Below are 18441 nucleotides of genomic sequence, written 5' to 3' on the forward strand. Positions count from 1 at the left end.
TGATACTGATTGTAGTAATACAATCAAGGCTGAAATTGGCTGTGATAGCTGTTCAGTAGCAGAACTGCATGTGATGGTTTATTGTTAGTGTGTTTTTGTGTTGGTGTAGCATGAAGTTTGTTACCTGAAGACCACTACAGGTGGTTTGCTATTTAAGGGGCACTGCTTAATGCTAGTGCAGTGTGAAGAATTTTCTTTTAGGAAAAAATGCTGAGGCTAAACATATCAATATTTTGGCTCAAGCTGTTCCAGTCCCACTTACCAGCATATACTTTCTTAAAAAAAAAACAACCACTGCAAAACTTGCAGTGATAAATCCTGTCAATGGGTTTTTAAAAATGCTAGAACCAGGCCAAATCCCCATAGATGACTGTCATGTAGTTGACTAACTGTGGGACCCATGACAGGTGTACAGAGTAACTGCTTCTTAGTGTGTGTGTAGGGTGTGTGTGGCTATTGCCACACAAACATGGTGTTGCTTCAAGTAGGAAATTCCCAGAATTCAGGATATGCCTAAAGTAGGGTAGAGGATGTGTTAGTTGGTTAACATAATTCACACTCAGAACTGTTCATTTTCACAATCAGCATAGAGATTTATCCAGTTCCATTAGTCGCAATGGTAAAAAACATTTAGTGTTGGATCCAGTTACTGTCCATTGTTGCAGTCAGCCTGTGGCTCAAGCAGGCTACAAGGAGAGATGGGGGAGCAGAGGAGGAGGAGAGAGAAGACCTTTAATGTTGCTAACCTGTAGTGATGTGGATTTCTCAGAAGGTAGAGAAGGGCTTGGATCACAGCCTCAGATGTTGGCCTGTGTGCAAACTGTTAGTGTATGATTGTTTTTATTGTTTGCTGCCAAGAGAACTCATATGGGTAGTGTTAGTAGGATACATATTTTAACAGTTTATGTTTACCATGCCACTAAATAAATTAATAGATGGGAATGTTGGTGGCTATTAAGGAGGACAGGGCATGCATCCTGTAGCTGCAACTGTTGCCCACTGTTAGACTTCTTGATTATTGAAATTAATAGACTAGAGTGACACTTTATGCTATTTTCCCCTTCCTCTGCGGATGGCAAATCCTGTACATGGGATACAGGACTAGATGACTGTGATTATCTCAGGCTGCTGACACTGTATAGAAAAAGAAAGTCCAGCTGCTGTACCTCTGTATTCAACAGATTTTTCACTCACTTTTATGCTTATGAAAATATTTAGATGGCTGTACCTCTGATTTAATTGCTTCTTTTCCAACAGAAGTTCAGCTAGGGATTTACAAGCTTCACAAGCTTCATACTTCTGCTTGTTGGCAGCTTCCTCTACTGAAGCCGGGTGACCATGACTGAGAAAGACCCAGAGGTGCATGTGGAAGAAGATGATGATGAGCTTGACAGCAAACTGAACTACAAGCCCCCGCCTCAGAAGACGCTTCAGGAACTGCAGGAGCTGGACAAGGATGATGAAAGCCTTACAAAGTACAAGAAGTCGCTGCTGGGAGATGCACCTGTTGTGGCAGGTATGGATGACTGGTGGTGGTAGAAATTGCCATCAAGTCACAACTGACTTATGGCAACCATGTAGGGTTTTCAGGGCAAGATGAGTTCAGAGGCGGTTTGCCTGCCTCAGTATCATGACCCTGGTAATCCTTGGCAGTCTCCCATTTGCTTTCCAGGGCCAACCCTGCTTAGCTTCTGAGATCTGATGAGATCTGGCTAGCCTGCTATCCAGATCAGGGCCTGTAGCAGATCCTTCAGAGTTGGGAAGAAGCCAGCATTGGCATGCATTGTGCAGGGGGACTAGTATTGTCTCAGATAGAGAATATCAAAAAGTACCCTCTGATACATGGGGAATGGAGCCATGTTGCATACACAGTTTACTTGTTTACATTTGGTACCACAAAGGATGGAAGATCACCTATTGAACTGGTCGCTTACTAGACATTGTTTACTCTTTGTTATATTAAAAATCCACACTCTGGTATCTCCTCTTGATTAATGAACTTTGTTTTCAGGACTACTGTTAGAACACCCATCCAGCATGTGAAAAATCCTGGTCCCCAGCATTTACAGTTAGTGGAAAATATTTTGTAAATCTGAGCAATGCTCAAGGTCCTAGACAGTCCCAGCAAGCCAGGCTGACAGAATCATGTGTCCTCTTGCAGCCCCTGTTCTGTGATGTTAAACATAACCATATACATGCTTCTGTTTAAATATGGTCACAGTGCAGGTCTTTCTGTCTGACTGACAAACTGTCTGCTTCCTGACTCCACAGACCCCGCAGTTCCCAATGTGACTGTTACTCGGCTTACCCTGGTATGTGACTCTGCTCCTGGGCCAATCACCATGGATCTCACTGGTAAGTGAAATTCTCTTCCTTTTGCCATATAATGAAATGAATGGGACTTGTGGCTCAAGTTTCAGACCAAGAACAGTGTCTGAAGCCATTTTCTTGTTTGAAGTTGTTCCTGTGAAAACTGAGGGGAATAATATTCCCTGGCACAGTAGCAATATCTAACCTTTACCTTTTGTATAGTGCATTTCAAGCATTCATAGCAGTTCATATGCATTATCTTGTTGATCTTTACCGCAGTGATATAAAGTAGGTCAATACTGTGATAGTCACATTACAGATACACTTTAAACTTACAGGGATACCAAACCTCTGCAGGAGTGGAGGAATCAATAAAAATGATCTGCCCCCAGAGCCAGGTGGATCCAAATGATTTTCTTATGGCTGTGGGGGATTTATAATTTTATTTATTTGATTTATACCCAGTCCTATTCCATGAGTGGGCTTAGGACAGTTTACAACAACCCATCAAAACAATAAAAACAGTAAAACAATGGAAGGCACAATAAAACAGTAACAAAAAAACATGCCTCATGTCAGACAGAGACCCATGAAGCTCTAATGTCGAATTCATATCCAGTGGGGCACTGAGGAAAGGGTCATGAACAGGAAAGCCCAACTAATTAAATGCCCGCTGCCTCAACTAAAAGCCTGGTGGAATAGCTCCATTTCACAGGCCCTGCAGAACTGTAGTTGGTGTTACATGTTGATATAGTTGCTACTCTTGTTGATGACCTCTGGAGTGAGGAATGACTTGAGCCATTGAAATGATTGTTTCCTGGCACCCTCTCTGAAGTGTTAGAGCCCATGTAGCACCTTGGCTTACTGTTGGGCTAAGGGTGATTTAAAGACAAGGGGACAACTCCACAAAGACATGAGCAGAAGCTCATTTTAAAATGTACTCTATGGTAGTGATGGTGGCAAAGAAACACTTTTCCGCAACCATTACAGAATGTAGGCCAGTGGAGTTATTATAAATAGTATAGCATAACAACATCAACAATTGAAACCAAATATGAAAAATAATAGTATATAAAATTGTATAACAAAAATGGAGCATACCAATTTAATAACAAAGGGTAACTTTAACATAAACTAAAATCAAAATGTACAAAATCACAGTTTTGAGCAGAAATGCAGTTCCGGCTGGCTTGGCAGCAGCGGGTGCGGCCTGATAGGTAAATGAGTTCTACAAAAAAAGCCCTGGGTACATTCATTTCTAAAGAAGCCTATCCTAGACCCAGGAGATCTGAATAACTGTTGACCAGTCTCAAATGTTCCATTCTTGAGCAAGGTGATTGAAAAGGTGGTGGATAGTCAACTTCAAGCTTTTTTGGCTGAGGCAAATTGTTTGGATCCTTTCCATTATTATATCTAGATCAGATTACTGCAATGCATTCTTTGTGGGGCTGCCCTTGAGAAGTGTTCAGAAACTTCAGTTTGTGATGAATGCTTCCAATAGACTGGAGTGGGTCATAGATTGGAGAAGGCCCCTGCCTTCTGAGATTAGATGGAGGTCAATCTGGGAGAGGGCCTTCTCAGCAGTGGCACCCAAACACTGGAACTCTCTTCCCAAGGGAGAGTCATCTGTCCCATCTGTTGCTATCTCCCATCAGTGAGTGAAGAGTTTTTTGTTTGTTTCATTTGGTTTTACCTCCTTGCCCAATGTTGGTAATTTAAAAAAAAATGTTTTTTGTGTATTTTAGCTCGGATTTTAATTGTTTTAATGATTTTTGGTTGGTTTTAAGGTGTTTAAAATGTGATTTTGTTGTGTATGTTTTAATTTGTTAACCACCTTGGTGGCTCTTGTGAAGGCAGAAGAGTGTGATATAAATTTTGTAAAATAAAAATAAATAATAGTACAAATACAAGGATGAGCTGATATTTGTAGAGCAATAATGGCTTGTCAGTGGCCACAGAGAGTTTGTGGCTATAAACTGAAGTGGAAACTTCCTTGTTATCCAGCAGGACTCACTAATTCATATGCACATCCTAAGTGTTTTGTCCTATTTTTCTGAAGAAAATGCAGTATAAAGTGACAATAAAGTAGCAGGCTATAGAAATGTCCCCAAATCACAGAGTTTCAGGTTCTGCAGTCTAGGGCTTGGTCTAACTAGTGGCTTCCTAGGGGACAGTTTCTGGTTCAGACTACAGCAACAGTCCCTTAGAAACTTCAGAGTCAAGTGGCTGTTTGTGTTCCTAGGTTCAACACTAGCAAAAGAGTCAGGCTTCACTTTATACGGGCTTCTTATTTGCAGCAGGAAGTCACAGCTTAGCAGAGCTTCAATGCTTCCTCTTTACTGAAATCTCTGAGAGAAGCAACGGTGCAAGCAGCATTTTTTTTTAAAAGCATGTTCTGCAGTCAGCTTTTGTGTCACGCCTACATTCATCTTATGCTCGCCTAGCAATGGCTGTCCTCTTGCAGTTTCCTTTTGTTTCTGAGGAAATTGTGAAAGAGAATCTCTTTCAGTGAGCTGTGCCTGCTGTCTTGAAGTCCGCTGGAATGACACAAAACAAGTAGACCATGTGGACACTTGGCAGATTCCCCTGCCCCAATCACCCAGAAGTGGCCACCTCACCAGGGCTTTTGCCATTCCTCCCCCTCTTAAATCAGCACTAGAATACCGTTATATATTAATATACCATTTTATTGATAGGTGGTGTTCTCTGAATTCCCAGCATTTTTTTTTAAAAAGGAAGTCTTTATCTTTTTCCCTTACAAGGATATGCGTTTTTCTTATATCTCTTCAAGGGAAGATGCTAGAAATTTACTTTAAAAAAAAAGAAAGCTGGGGATTCCAAGAAACTGCTACACTCATCAGAAAAAAGGTATATCGATACAATCATACTTCAGAGCTGATTAGAAAAAATAGAAGTCCACCCAGTGGCAGGTGGAGGAAATGGCTGCCATGGGGACAGAGTTGGGGAAATGGCTGCCAGTCTGAAGTTTCCCACCCAGACAGTAGCCATCAAGGCTTTACTTTGCCAAAACTTTGGAGAAAAGTAGGTTTGAAAAAGATTAAAGAAAAGCTAGGGAAACCTCTGGAGGTGTACAAATGCAGCATGATGCTGTGGGGAAACATGAAAACCCCCCACCATCCAAAAGCACTAAATTCAGGGAAGATGACTCATATGGAAGACACCACAGACACCTAAAGGCAGATTTACGCTATAGATTTTAGCTAGTTCAATGGCGGTTTATTTTCTGTGGGAGCCTTGAGAACTAGCTGTGTACTGAAAGGCAAAAACTACGCTCTGGAAATGGCAGTCTGCCCTTGGCCCCACAATCCCTAGGGAGAGGGGAATGGAAAGAGAAAGGGGACCCAACTCACCCTGGACTCATTCCCCCCCCCCCTCTGATGGAGGGGGAAGGGAAGGAACAAATTTGCTGCAGCTTCTGCCCATCATCATTCTGTGGAGTGTGGACTACTAAGTCATGGCTGTGGCAGCTCCTACCCCCTTGCAGGGGCTACCAACCTCGCAGCCACAGTGGCTGCCTCCTACCTCCCATAGGATGGCCCTGTGAAAGAGTAGCCTGTTTGGTGTAGTGGTTAAGTGTGCGGACTCTTATCTGGGAGAACCGGGTTTGATTCTCCACTCCTCCACTTGCACCTGCTAGCATGGCCTTGGGTCAGCCATAGCCCTGGCAGAGGTTGTCCTTGAAAGGGCAGCTGCTGTGAGAGCCCTCTCCAGCCCCACCCACCTCACAGGGTGTCTGTTGTGGGGGAGGAAGGTAAAGGAGATTGTGAGCCGCTCTGAGAAACTTCGAAGTGGAGGGTGGGATATAAATCCAATATCTTCTTATCTTCTAGCCTTCCCTGGTGCTATTAATGGCCAATCCACCCCTGCTAGGAACTCCAGGGTGGTTTTATTTTGGTGTTTGTGTGTGTGGGAGCTTTTGACACATTTAGCAGGGAAGTCTTATCACCCTCTCCACACTTAATATATCCCAGGATTCTTTAGGGGAAGCCTTGACAGTTAAGCTGGTATAAAACAATATGTGCCTGTTAGGATAGGTATGCTTAGATATGCACATGTGTGGACAATGGTTCGTCTTGCTATAATCAGAGTGTGTGTGGGGGTATTCTTTTGTCTGTGGCAAGGTTAAATGAATGGTTGTCTGTTTTTTGCCCTCCTATAGGGGACCTCGAAGCTCTCAAGAAGGAGACCTTTGTGCTAAAGGAAGGTGCTGAATACTGTGTCAAGATCCATTTCAAAGTGAGTTTACTGCTTTTCCATTGGTGACTTCCCCAGTTACAGAGTACTGGCTTGTGCAATCACTAAATGTCTGTGGAATGGCAGTGCAAGTATTTGTGGTCTTGGTGCAAATGTCTTGTGCTGCCTCTTTAATACTGCTGCCAAATTTTAAGCACTTATTGTGTATCCTCAGTAATGGATTATTCCATTCTTGAATGCTTTTTCATAGGCTTTGGGTGTTCTGAAACTTCATCAGTGGGCTGGTGAATTATTTGTCAACTTGCATAGATTTCCCCCACCCCTTTAATGTTATACAGTAATAACATGTTATGGAGAATTTTACAGTGGTATAAAAGTCACAGGGGAATGGCTTAGAGAAAGGCAAAATTACTCTGTAAATAGTACAGTTCCTATGCAGAATTACTCTAGTCTAAGCTTATTGATTTCAATGGATTTTAGACTAGAATAACTCTGCATAGGATTGCACTTTAAATTGCCCAAATCCAAAACAATGAATCAGGTAGAGAAATGGGTTTGTGTGGGTAGGCAGTATGATTATTTCTTGGGACCACTTATATTTTTGGTCAGCTCATGGAGTCTACTCCCTGTATGACTGTGGTTTATATATAGACAATTAAATCAGCCTATGTTCTGCATATATATATACATCAAAGGCATAAACTCCTGAGCTTTAAGAAAAGTGGCTGCTCTATGTTGCTATAGTAGTATAGTTATTACAAGGAATACTTTTCCGCCCCCTCCCCCAGTTCTTTTAGACTACATCCTGCTCCCCTCTGCACAATGTAATATTAAATAGGTTGGCTCTGATGAGTTTTTCCAGTGGTAAAAAAGGGAGGAGGGGGTCCCCTTTGACCTCCAAAAGGGCTATGTTGGGAATCATGGGCCATGCATGGAGAAATTCCAGGTGGGACATGGTCTGTTGTAATGTGGGCAATTAGGTGAGATTAAGTGAAAAAGTTGTCTAGATCCAACCAAAATCTCCCTCTTGTAGTGGTAGGGAAAGTCATTTTCTTGTACCTCACTCTTTTCCACAAGAAAATGTCTTGCCCTGTCACTGAAATCTGAAATGGTGCCCTGGATGGAGAAAGTCATAATGAGAAGGCCAAAGTTTATCACAGTGATAGACCAGCATGATTAATAATGGAAGCCAGGCTGGCTAAGATTGACATTGATATAGCCCCACACTTTTTGTAAAAGTGTATCTAGGGTGACCATAATGTCTGAAGGCCAGCCAGGGACACGTTGGGGGGGGGAGGTAGGGGTGCCGCCGGAAACAGGAAGTGACGTCACTTCCGGCGACGGCACTTCCGGCGACGGCATGCCACCACAGGAAACAGGAAGTGACATCACTTCCTGTGACATCACTTCCCCGCGTCACCTGCCGGAAATGGGAAGTGACATCACTTCCTGTGACATCATTTCCCCCAAATGACATCATTTCCCCCAAATGCCACTGCCGGAAACAGGAAGTGACTTCACAGCACTTCCTGTGACATCCCCCAAAATCCCCCAAATATCACCGCCGGAAACAATTTTGTTCTGAAATCCTGTATATACTTCATCAGTATATGGGATAAGGCACTTTCTCAACTGTGCTGCATAATGCAGCCTATTTATTTTGTCCTGTTTGCTCTGTTGGCTCTATCTGCGCCACCTTCATCACTTTCGGGGTGCGGATCCCCCAGTGGGGTGGTCTCCCGACTCCCTCCGCCGGCTGTTTCTGATAGCCCTGTGCCCCCTCTTTCATTTGATATGTGTCCCGTGCGGGTGCCACCCTCCCGCCGGGAGATGCCGCAAAATGAGCCCCCTTGAGGCTTATGGCGGCAGGGCTCGGGGGAAGCGAGCTAGACTGCTGTTCTTTTGAGGGGTTATAGAGTGTTTCGAGCCCGTCCCTGTGGCATTGGTCCCATCATTGTGGGGCCCAGGGGGCCGGCGCAGCGGCACGCCGAAGCAGCCTGTCACTAATAACACAGGTCGAGATGCAGGACAGGAACCCGGAAGTGACCGACAGGCTGCTTCAGCGTGCCGCTGCGCCGGCCCCCTGGGCCCCACAACGATGGGACCGATGCCACAGGGCATGTGGCTGCCGGCCCCGCGCGCGGGCGGGGAAGGCGGCGAGTGAGGGAGGGAGCGTCCCTGCGCGTGCGCAGGGGCCCTGCGCAGGCGCAGGGATGCTCCCTCCCTCACTCGCCGCCTTCCCCGCCGGCGCCCGCGGCCCACCGCCTCCGGGGCTGGCTAAACCAGGACCTCTAAATGGTCCCGGTATAGCCAGCCCGGGAGGCGGGAATAGGGGGCCAGAACCGGGACATTCCCGGGCTCCCAGGACGGTCTGGCCACCCTAAGTGTATCATATGACACTGCTCCACTTCAGAAAGTAGCAATCTGGCCTGTGCACTGTCAGTGTCTAGTTGTGGTGGACATTATTCTTTTTTAGGCATTCCACATGAACTGCTGTTTAAACCAGAGAGTCATTGCCATGCAGGGCCTTCAGCAGTGTTCAACTAAGAACATCCAGGTTCAAATCTCCATTCAGGAGGGTGATCTTGGGCCAATTGCTCTCTCTCAGCCTAACCTACTTCACAGGATGGTTATGAAAACAAAAGGGAGGAGAGATTTACTATCTTGAGCTCTTTGAGGAAGGGTGGGATAAAAACAAAGAAAAGGAGAAATACTACTACAGGTAAATGTACATTGGAAAAGTGGATTGCTAGTTATGATCATGAAGAAGCAGACAGTGATAGTATGGAATTTACACTGGAAAACCTGGTTAAAGCACAGGTTCACATATTACAGCTGCCCAGGGGGGTGGGTTTAAATGCCTAGTTTGTGCATGGGGTGTTTTTTCTGCCTCCTACTCCAGCAGCCAAAAATGGTGGATGAAAGATAGCAAGAGATGCCGCAAGAAAGGAGGAGGAGGGAAAGTTGAAGTGATGAAAGGACAGCAGAAATGTGACTTTAAGAGCTGCTTCAGTTGGCTATGCTTTTCTCTTGCAGGTAAATAGGGAAATTGTATCTGGCCTGAAATATGTGCAGCACACCTACCGGACGGGGGTGAAGGGTGAGCAAAAATGGACTATTTTCCCTTGTCTTTGGCAACATTTCCCCACTCCTCAGTTTCCCCACAGCTAGCAATACCATACTCCTCTCTTCTGTACTGTTTTGATAGGAGATGGAGGAGGCAGGGATTTAGGGTGTGTGTGGGAGCACAATCAGCATCCCCAGCATGACGCAACTTGTGGCATGACATGGAAGTGATGTCATTGTGCAGGGATCAATGTGCTAGCAATTGCCCAAACTGTGGTTTAACTATAGAGTTTTGGGCAAATGCTGAAACATCACTTGATACGATGACCACTTCAGGTCATGCTGGAAGTATCATAATCATACTGTGTCCCCCATTTTGCTTGGCATTTTTTTCCTGCTGCCCAGCTGAGCAACAGTGGGAGGTGGCAGTGGGGGGCAGGAGATGTCTTCCCACCTGCAGGCAACCCTAGTTCCGGCCTACATTTTCTCTGCTCAGATCTGGTCTCACTTATTTAACAGAACTGTAGGAGGAATGAAAGAAATTAGAAGGGTCTTTATAAATCCATCTTTTATATTCTTTCTCACATATAGATCTCTTTTTTATAATGCAAGTGAGGGCCCATTTGAGACAAAGGGGTGCTGGTCATATGATCTATTTGGCCTGGTGTGATTGATTAAAAATTACAAAGCTTAGCAATGGGCCAAACTTTATACTCTTCAGTTTCTTGTAGGCCTGTCCATGTAGTAGGTCAACATTGCAGGTCAGCACTGATCATTACTTGTGTCAGTCCATGTGTGTGCACTGCTATAAACTGAAGTAAGCTTCATGCTGAACCACTGCAAGCCATGGTTAGAGGAAGTGTGCAAAAAGCCCATGGGGACTGATTTCAATCTGTGGCATCAGGACCATTTAACTGGAGAAAGCAGGGTTGCTCAGCAGCCTGTGTTTGGGTCTTTCCTGTTCTGCCTTGCCAATTTTCTCCATGATGGACTGTTTTCTTGTGGGCTGTTTTCTTCTAGTGGACAAAGCTACATTCATGGTGGGCAGCTATGGGCCACGGCCAGAGGAATATGAATTCATGACACCTCTCGAGGAGGCACCTAAGGGCATGGTGGCTCGAGGAAACTATCGCAACAAGTCCTTCTTCACCGATGATGATAAGCACAACCATCTCACTTGGGAATGGAACTTGGCCATTAAGAAGGAGTGGACAGAATGAGTTCCTCCTTGTTTGCTTCCCTTTGCTCCCTCCTGCCTATTGCGCTGTATTATTCCTGGTGTGCCAGTTCTTGGCACCTGCATGCCACACTTAGTCCACCCAGCCCTTTCACTGTCTCAAGAGATTCTGTTAACACAGGCCTTTGGACAGGCTCCGTCTCTCCTGCTGCTGCAATGGAAATAATTGCAAGGAATTAAAACTGAGATGGAACATCCTCTTTGCTTATGGTTGCACAGGACCTGTCCTTGAAGTGCCTTGCTAGGAAGACACGCCCACCCAACCCTAGTGCTGTCAGGGCAAATAGATAGACACACCTCCCTCCCAATGTAAAGGTATTTTACTGTTAGCCTATTTTCCTCATAGTCAGCATTCAGTGGACACGTTTTTATTTCAATTCAGCTTGTTTAAGTGCAATTCCCAAAACTATATTTGGAAATCTTGCCTTCAGAGGTAGCAGGAGATTCAGTTCCTGGCCTGGCCTGTCACATTTTCAGTGTCTTTGAAAATAAAGCTAGTTTTGTTCTTTGCCTCTGAGTGAGCCTCTCATGTTTCATTCAGTGTAACAGTGTCATGTTCTGTTCTCTATAACTACTGAAAGTCAAGTCCATGCAGTTGTACAATACATTTTTTAAAAAATAGAGAATGGTTCTTTTGGCATCTATGTCACTTTAATGGGCTAAGGCATAAACCATCTTTCAGGGACTGGATTTAGAGAATCTGGCTCTGGGCATCACCACTGTGTTCTGCAGAATTGTATAACCTTCTGTTGCTCCTAATTAATTTGTATTGAATGCTAACTCTCTGAAGGTGCTGCCTCATTGATGTGACACTGTCTGTGTCCGGAGGGTTTGTAGCCTGTTGGATACCCAAGATTGGAGTGGACAGATGACATTAAGGATTGATGTGTGCAGCAGGGAATGCTATTAGGGAGAGTCAGGTGGCACTGGAGGAACTGGCTAAATGATGAGAGAGTGCAGGGCAAGTGGACTGGGAAGACCAGGGTTCTGATTCATTGGGGGCTCTTTCAGTTCACTTCTGTGAACTGACAACTTAAGGGAAAATGGGTCAAAACACATTTTTTGCTATTATCATCTTTTCATTTAGAGCAGATGCTTGGAACATTGATGCATAATTTTAAAATTTAATTTAATTTTTAGATTTATATCCTGCCCTTTTCAGCAAATGGGCTCAGGGTGTCTTACAGCAAAAATCTAACATACTTACAGATTAAGATATAACACATCATAAAAGCATATGACATAAAAATCTGAGGGCGGTCCTGAAGATATGCCAGCCCCTGGCCATATACGGCCTTGAAGGTAAGAATCAACACCTTGAAATGGATCTGGTACTCAAGAAGTAGCCAGTGCAGCTTGCACAAAACTGGCTGGATCTGCACCCATACAGTCAACAACTGTGCTGCTGTGTAGTAGATAATGTCATCGGCCTTGCCTCTTGATTGGCTCCAGATTAGTGGAAAAATATACTAGACTATGTAGTCTATGTAGACTATGTTGAGTCAATATATATTGTCTTGCCATGGTTTGTTTCCTGAGCTGGTTTAAACAAGCCTATGGGCATCACATGGGTGTCATCCTATATTTATTACAGGGCTCTAAAGAAGCTGTAGTACATGTCTTGTTACATTTATAAATCATTATTAGTTGACACAGGAGAGAAGGTGGCATGGTATTGCCAAATCTTGGAAGCTGTAGGGTCGTTATTTGGAGGGGAGACCATCAAGCAAGGCTCTACAGAAGAAGGCAATGGCAACCACTTCTGCTTCTCACTTGCCTTGAAAGCTCCCTGCTGGCCATAAATCAGCTGTGATTTATGGCACTGTAGTGAAGTAGCAGCCTTAAGAGCCCATTAGTCTGATTTCATCATAGCTTAGAATTGAAGCAGGGTCGATATTTGCATAGGAAGGGAAGACTAGAGTTGTTATGCAGAGGAAGATAATAGCAAACTACCTGCACTCATCTATTGCCTTAAAAACCGGGTTGCCATTAGCCCGTTGTGATTCAATAGTATTCTTTACCTTACATATTGTAGTGCTGTTTTTGTATCCCACAGTACATGAGGGAGATCAGCTGTGTCTCAGTGGCTGAGAACATGCTTTGCATGGAGGTGAGGGAGTTTGCAGAAATCTTACCTGCTTCAGGACAGAGTTGCTTTTCAGAACCTAAAACTATAATAGCAAGAGAGGGTCAAAGAGAACCAAAATATGAAAACTATGAGGGAGGCATTTAAGGGGGGAAAAACTTTTGCAAAGAATGGTAGGAAGTATTTTCAACATTGTGGGTTTGAATTTAAAATATCATGTACTTATGAGCGTATTAACAAGAGGCAAATTTATGTAAGTCCTAGGTTAAACTCACTTTTAGTTTTAGAAAACATTCACTAAGTGCCAAAAGTATGGTTTGGATCCCGTCTAAATGATCAAGTTCCACCGATTTCTCCCTCCCACTCTAGAACCCGCCATCAAATTATTCCTCAGAGTTCCCTATCCTTCAGGAGTTGCATTTCATGAAGTGGGCTGTAGTTGGAGGGGGGAGGCAGGGAAGTTCTGTTCTGATAATGGAAAATTTAGTCTGGATCCAATCCTAGGAAAACAATGGCCGTTTTCCCACTTACCTTACCCCGGAGCGACGTCCCTCTTCACCACGCTGCGTCTGCGCGGATTTCGCACAGACTGCTGCGCAGCACCAGGAAGAGCCACGTAGTCCCTGCTTTTTGGCGGTTTACATTTGCGACACAAAAGCCCCGGGACTACGTGGCTCTTCCTGGTGCTGCGCAGCAGTTTGTGCGAAATCCGCGCAGACGCAGCGTGGTGAAGAGGGACGTCGCTCCGGGGTAAGGTAAGTGGGAAAACGGCCAATGGTTAGTTGTTTTGCAGCACAGTCCTAAACAGAGTTACATTCTTTTGGTAACAGTGACTTCAGTTGACCTAGGATGGTGCAACTCTGCTTTTTATCATTTTACAAAGATGTCCTTGATAAGGCAATCATTTTTTTTAAAAAAATACTCCAAACTCTTTAAATGTTATTTATAGGGATGGGCATGAACTGGCTCATGAATGAAAGTTCATGATGAATTTTGGCTGGTTCATGGCAGTTCATGAAGTGATGTTCGCTAATTTAAGAGCCACCACAAACTTCCACAAATTTTAAGGCAGTTTATGAAGAGCAGAAAGCATGGGTTTAAACGGCTTGCAGTCATTTAAACCCTTATTGTCTTCTCCCCACTACTTTTTGTCAGGAAACACCTGCTTTCTGCTCCCCATAAAAAGCATAGGACCTGTATTGCAACAGGTTTTCTGTACCCAGAACCTGTACCCAGGTTTTCTGTACCTGCAAGACAAGCCCAAAAGAGACAACAAGAGAACACCACTAGTGGCCACATACAGCTCTCAATTCAAAACAGTTCAATGCATCATCATCAGCTTACAACCTCTACTGGATAATGACAATTCACTTTTACAAATACTGGGAGGACAAACCTTTTCTTACACACAGACAGCCCCCCAATCGCAAACAACTCATCACCCATAATAATACAACATCTAATTTGAACATGGACATTGGTACCGGAGCTTGCAATAAACCTTTTTCTGCCATGTACACCCAGACAAGAAAGTCACTGGACCTAGCAACATCAACTACACCTTCCCAGGCTTATTCACTTGCTCATCTTCTAACATTGTAGATGCCATTAAATGCCAACAATGCCCTTCGTTCTCTACATAGGGCAAACAGGTCAAACCCTACATCAATGGATAAATGGACAAATATCTGATACTAATAATCACAAAATTAAGAAACCTGTAGGAGAACATTTCAACTTCCCAGGACACTCAGTGGAGGACCTCAAAGAAGCTGCTTTATTGCAAAGGAATTTCAGAAACATAGAGCAGGAGATTGCTGAATTACAAATTATTACAACACTGAGGAAAATGGAACCCGCAGGGCTTAACAGAGATATTGGTTTCTTCTTTCACTGCACATGCTAAATCACTCAGTTCTTGCATTTGTTTGTTAACTCTTATTATCTGTATGTTAATTTGCTGCTATTCATAGGTCTTACCAACTCCTTCAATCAAATCTTAGCTATACTTATCACTCAGTTACTTATGCATCTTGACTCTAACTAGCCCTTCTAGGCAACTAACACCCCCCACCGCACGCCTATATGTAATGGCTGGCAAAGTCTGCTTCAATGTATCTGAAGAAGTGTGCATGCATGTGAAAGCTTATACCTAGAACTCCTTCATTGGTCTTAAAGGTGCCACTGGACTCAAACTTTGTTCAGTCATATTCAAAGATGAGGCATTTCCATTCATGCAGGACGGAATGCTTTTTCTGAGATGGCACCTGATGTGACACATACAAAGCAAAGAATGAATGTTTTTCCCTATTATTATTTTCAATATTTACTCAGATTTCATTGATAGAGTTTAAATAGATTGACCAACCACCATTCCTTGCATTGAGAAGCAACTCTACTACAATCAGCTTTGCTGTAGCCTACACATTCTTAGCTGTAGAATAAAATGGGACCCACATTAATGAATGATTAATTTGGGCTACATGTGTCAAGGTGTTTCTGTGTAGTACATATAAAGTCATGTTATTGCTAAAGAAATGACATACACATTTTGGGCTATGCACAAAAAAGAGGCTCTGGGAGCCTATATTCCCACCAGGTGCTTATCTCTTTGACTATTCCCAGGTGTTTCATTCTCACAGTTGAAGGTGTTGACACATCGGAGGAAGCATCTGGTGAGTTGTCTGCAAAGCTCAAAGCAGAAGGCATGGCCAGGAAAGGGAAAGGCAGGGCAATGGGGATCTGCATCTCGCAGGGTTTCCTTGTATTTCTCTTCAGTGGAGTCTTGCTGTTGGAATGTGCTGGGAAGGAGCCGATGCCACAAGGTAAGAAATCAACACTGCAGATTTCAAACTATGAGTGAGTCGGGCAGTGAGGACACTGTATACATCAGCTTAGAAAGAAGGAAAGTTCATCCAGATGGTGGTCAACTGTTCTACTAAATGGGGCACCACATCACTCAAGCAAGAATGTTGGGATATCCCTAGGGAAAAGAGGAGGTATATTTTCTCCCAAGAAGGCTTATTTATTAAAAACATTTCCTTACTGCTTTTCCTTACTACTCAAAGTGGAATATATTAAAATATAATCCTGCCTTCTAAGACAGCCGTGTCAAGTGGTTGACCTGTGTAACTGGGAAGAGGCCATGGTTCAGTAGTAGAGTGTCTACTTGGCACACAGAAGGTCCAAGGTTCATTCCCTGGCATCTTCATTTAAAAGGACTAGGTAACAAATAATGTGACCCCTGTCTGAGATGCTGCCAGTCTGAATAGACAATACTGACCATGATGTCCCAAGGGCCTGATTCCATAGAAGGCAGCTTCATGTGTGTTTATTTGTCAATTGACTGGATTAAAGAGCACTCCTGAGAGAATTCAATCTTTAAAATAGTATTCCTAATCTTCCCTCCAACCCAATGAGATATATTGCTATGGCCAGAGGTTAGATTTTTTTTAAGTTTATGTACAATTATATCTTGCCTTGCTGCTAAATCAGGGCCACCATATGGGAACGGCCTGAACAGTATCGAGCTTTTCTTAGCTGCAATGGGCAGAGAATCCCTTTTTATAATAGTTTGTGCCTATCTTCATTTCCACCTCAAAGTCCAAAGAGACTTATAAAAATCTGAAAAAGTGAATAAAATGTGATTGCCTAAAATGAGCAATGCAATACAGCATTTGATTGAAGTCCAATAGGCTCCATCTCTTAAAAGCTACCTGTAATCAGAAAGCCTTCTTTCAATTCTGCTGGCACCTTAATGTGGAAAAATGATTCTTCAGGAATGCAGGAGGATCGCAGTGTGGAATCACCTTAACTAAGGAAGGTGTTTTAAAAGGACAGGTTAGGCCTAGGCAAAAATACGAGGAGATCATGGTGGCAACAGGTCAGATGCTGATGTGAATATTCAGAAAGGATGGGCATGGGCTGTGTGGAGGTATTGAGATTTTTTCTCTGAGAGCATACTGTGGGTGCCTTCCATTCTCTAGGTGCTGCTGAAGACGTGAAGGAACCAATCATTTTGGAGAATGTGGCAGCCACAGATGCATTCATCAAGACAGCAGAACTGGTTGTTATTGGATTCTTCCAGGTCTGTTGAGATTCCTCAGAGGCTGTAAAATGCACACATGTCTTGGTGTATTGGCAAAACCTCCATTCTTCTTGTACAAATTAGATAGGCAGCATAAGCAAATGGATGCTGTGTTTTGTCTGGTATGAGCACTTGTCTTTTGTGACTAGCACAATGTAATTAGAAGGCAGCACAGTATGCTGATGCTGCCTACATCTGAATGGTCTCAGGCAGGCAGGATCATGCAACACAGCCCCACTCCCCCAAAAACTGCAGAGTTGGCCTCAAAATAATCTTGACAGCACAGTGTTCAGTTTATCTTATTTCTTGCATGTGTTCTGAAGGTTGTTCCTTCCATTTCAGAGGAGTGCATACTTGGGAGGTTCCAGGAAACAAAAGACACAAGAAATTGATTATGCTCACACATGGGATCTGGTTTAATCACTGTGGGAGTTGAAAATCACTGGCTGCCAGTTATATACCGGATTCGTTACAAAGTGCTGGTTATTACCTTTAAAGCCCTATATGGCCAAGGACCTGCCTACCTTAGAGACCGTCTTTCCCCATACGAACCCCAGAGAGCGCTGAGGTCAGCTGGGAAGAACTTGCTGACTATCCCCGGGCCGAGAGAGGTAAAGCTTCAGAGTACCCGTGATCGGGCTTTCTCTGTTATGGCTCCACGCCTATGGAACCAGCTTCTGGAGGATCTGCGGGCCCTGCGGGAATTTGAACAGTTCCGCAGGGCCTGCAAGACCACCCTGTTCCGATTGGCCTTCACCGATTAAGGGAAACTGCTAGTGAAACCTACACAATAGCACCAGTATATTAATTTTAATCATTTTATTGATTTTAGAGTTTTAGTAGAATTTTAATTAATGTGTTAATTAGTTATGCTCAAATACCTTGTAAACTAATGTATTGATTATGTTGTTAGCCGCCCTGAGCCTGCCTCGGCGGGGAGGGCGGGATACAAATAAAAATTGATTGAAAAAAAATTGATTGATTGAAAAGAAAATATTCTTTTGGTGAAATTGGCAAGAAGGGCTTGCTTCTTCCTGTAGTTTGACCATCTCACTTGAGTTGGCATCTTATTCTTTACCCCTCTTAGTTTGTGGCCTGCTTTGATCCAAATGGTGCAGGCCAATTGCTAGGCTGGTCTTAGCTTTTGAGCAACAGATTCTGCTAGTGCCTTTTTGGATCCTGGCAACACACATGGTGCCATCCAGTGTGAAGTTACACTTGTCTACATCCAAGAAAGCATATGGGCTTAGAAGGCTGGAGTGTTTCTAAAGTTTGGGCTGTTCAGACTATGCAGCATATGAGCTGTAGTTTAAGTCTATATTGGAGAAGAAATTAGGGTTGTCAACTTCCGGTTGGGGCCTGAAATTCTCCTGCATACACTGATCTTCATCTGACAGAGATCAGCTCCCCTGGAGAAAAAAGCTTCTTTGAAGGGTGGAC

The 18441-nt window shown here is 43.8% G+C and overlaps 2 protein-coding genes across 3 annotated transcripts in view; both read left to right on the forward strand.

The window, feature by feature from the left end:
* Positions 1–1244: 1244 nt before the first annotated feature.
* Positions 1245–11338, forward strand: ARHGDIB (Rho GDP dissociation inhibitor beta). The gene is made up of 5 exons (XM_060245276.1): positions 1245–1516; positions 2272–2355; positions 6491–6567; positions 9562–9625; positions 10612–11338. Exons 1-5 carry the CDS (start codon positions 1339–1341, stop codon positions 10809–10811), a joined length of 603 nt encoding a protein of 200 aa, XP_060101259.1. The 5' UTR covers positions 1245–1338; the 3' UTR covers positions 10812–11338.
* Positions 11339–15539: 4201 nt separating this feature from the next.
* The window catches only part of ERP27 (endoplasmic reticulum protein 27), a 29003-nt gene continuing 26101 nt past the window's right edge, over positions 15540–18441 (forward strand). Inside the window, exons 1-2 of one of the 2 annotated variants that reach the window (XM_060245278.1) lie at positions 15540–15739; positions 16901–17001. In XM_060245278.1, the coding sequence (XP_060101261.1) occupies positions 15622–15739; positions 16901–17001 (219 nt within the window). In that variant the 5' untranslated portion in view covers positions 15540–15621. The remainder of the gene's footprint in view (positions 15740–16900; positions 17002–18441) is intronic. The other variant, XM_060245277.1, reaches the window with a different exon arrangement.

Source organism: Heteronotia binoei, chromosome 8 (genome assembly GCF_032191835.1).
Source record: "Heteronotia binoei isolate CCM8104 ecotype False Entrance Well chromosome 8, APGP_CSIRO_Hbin_v1, whole genome shotgun sequence".
Lineage (NCBI taxonomy): Eukaryota > Metazoa > Chordata > Lepidosauria > Squamata > Gekkonidae > Heteronotia > Heteronotia binoei.

Excerpts from the sequence above, each read along its gene's own strand:
- ARHGDIB (XM_060245276.1), top strand. The coding sequence starts at position 1,339 with ATGACTGAGAAAGACCCAGAGGTGCATGTGGAAGAAGATGATGATGAG. Across the intron at positions 1,517-2,271 it reads AGATGCACCTGTTGTGGCAG|ACCCCGCAGTTCCCAATGTG; the intron begins GTATGGATGACT and ends CTGACTCCACAG. Across the intron at positions 2,356-6,490 it reads AATCACCATGGATCTCACTG|GGGACCTCGAAGCTCTCAAG; the intron begins GTAAGTGAAATT and ends GCCCTCCTATAG.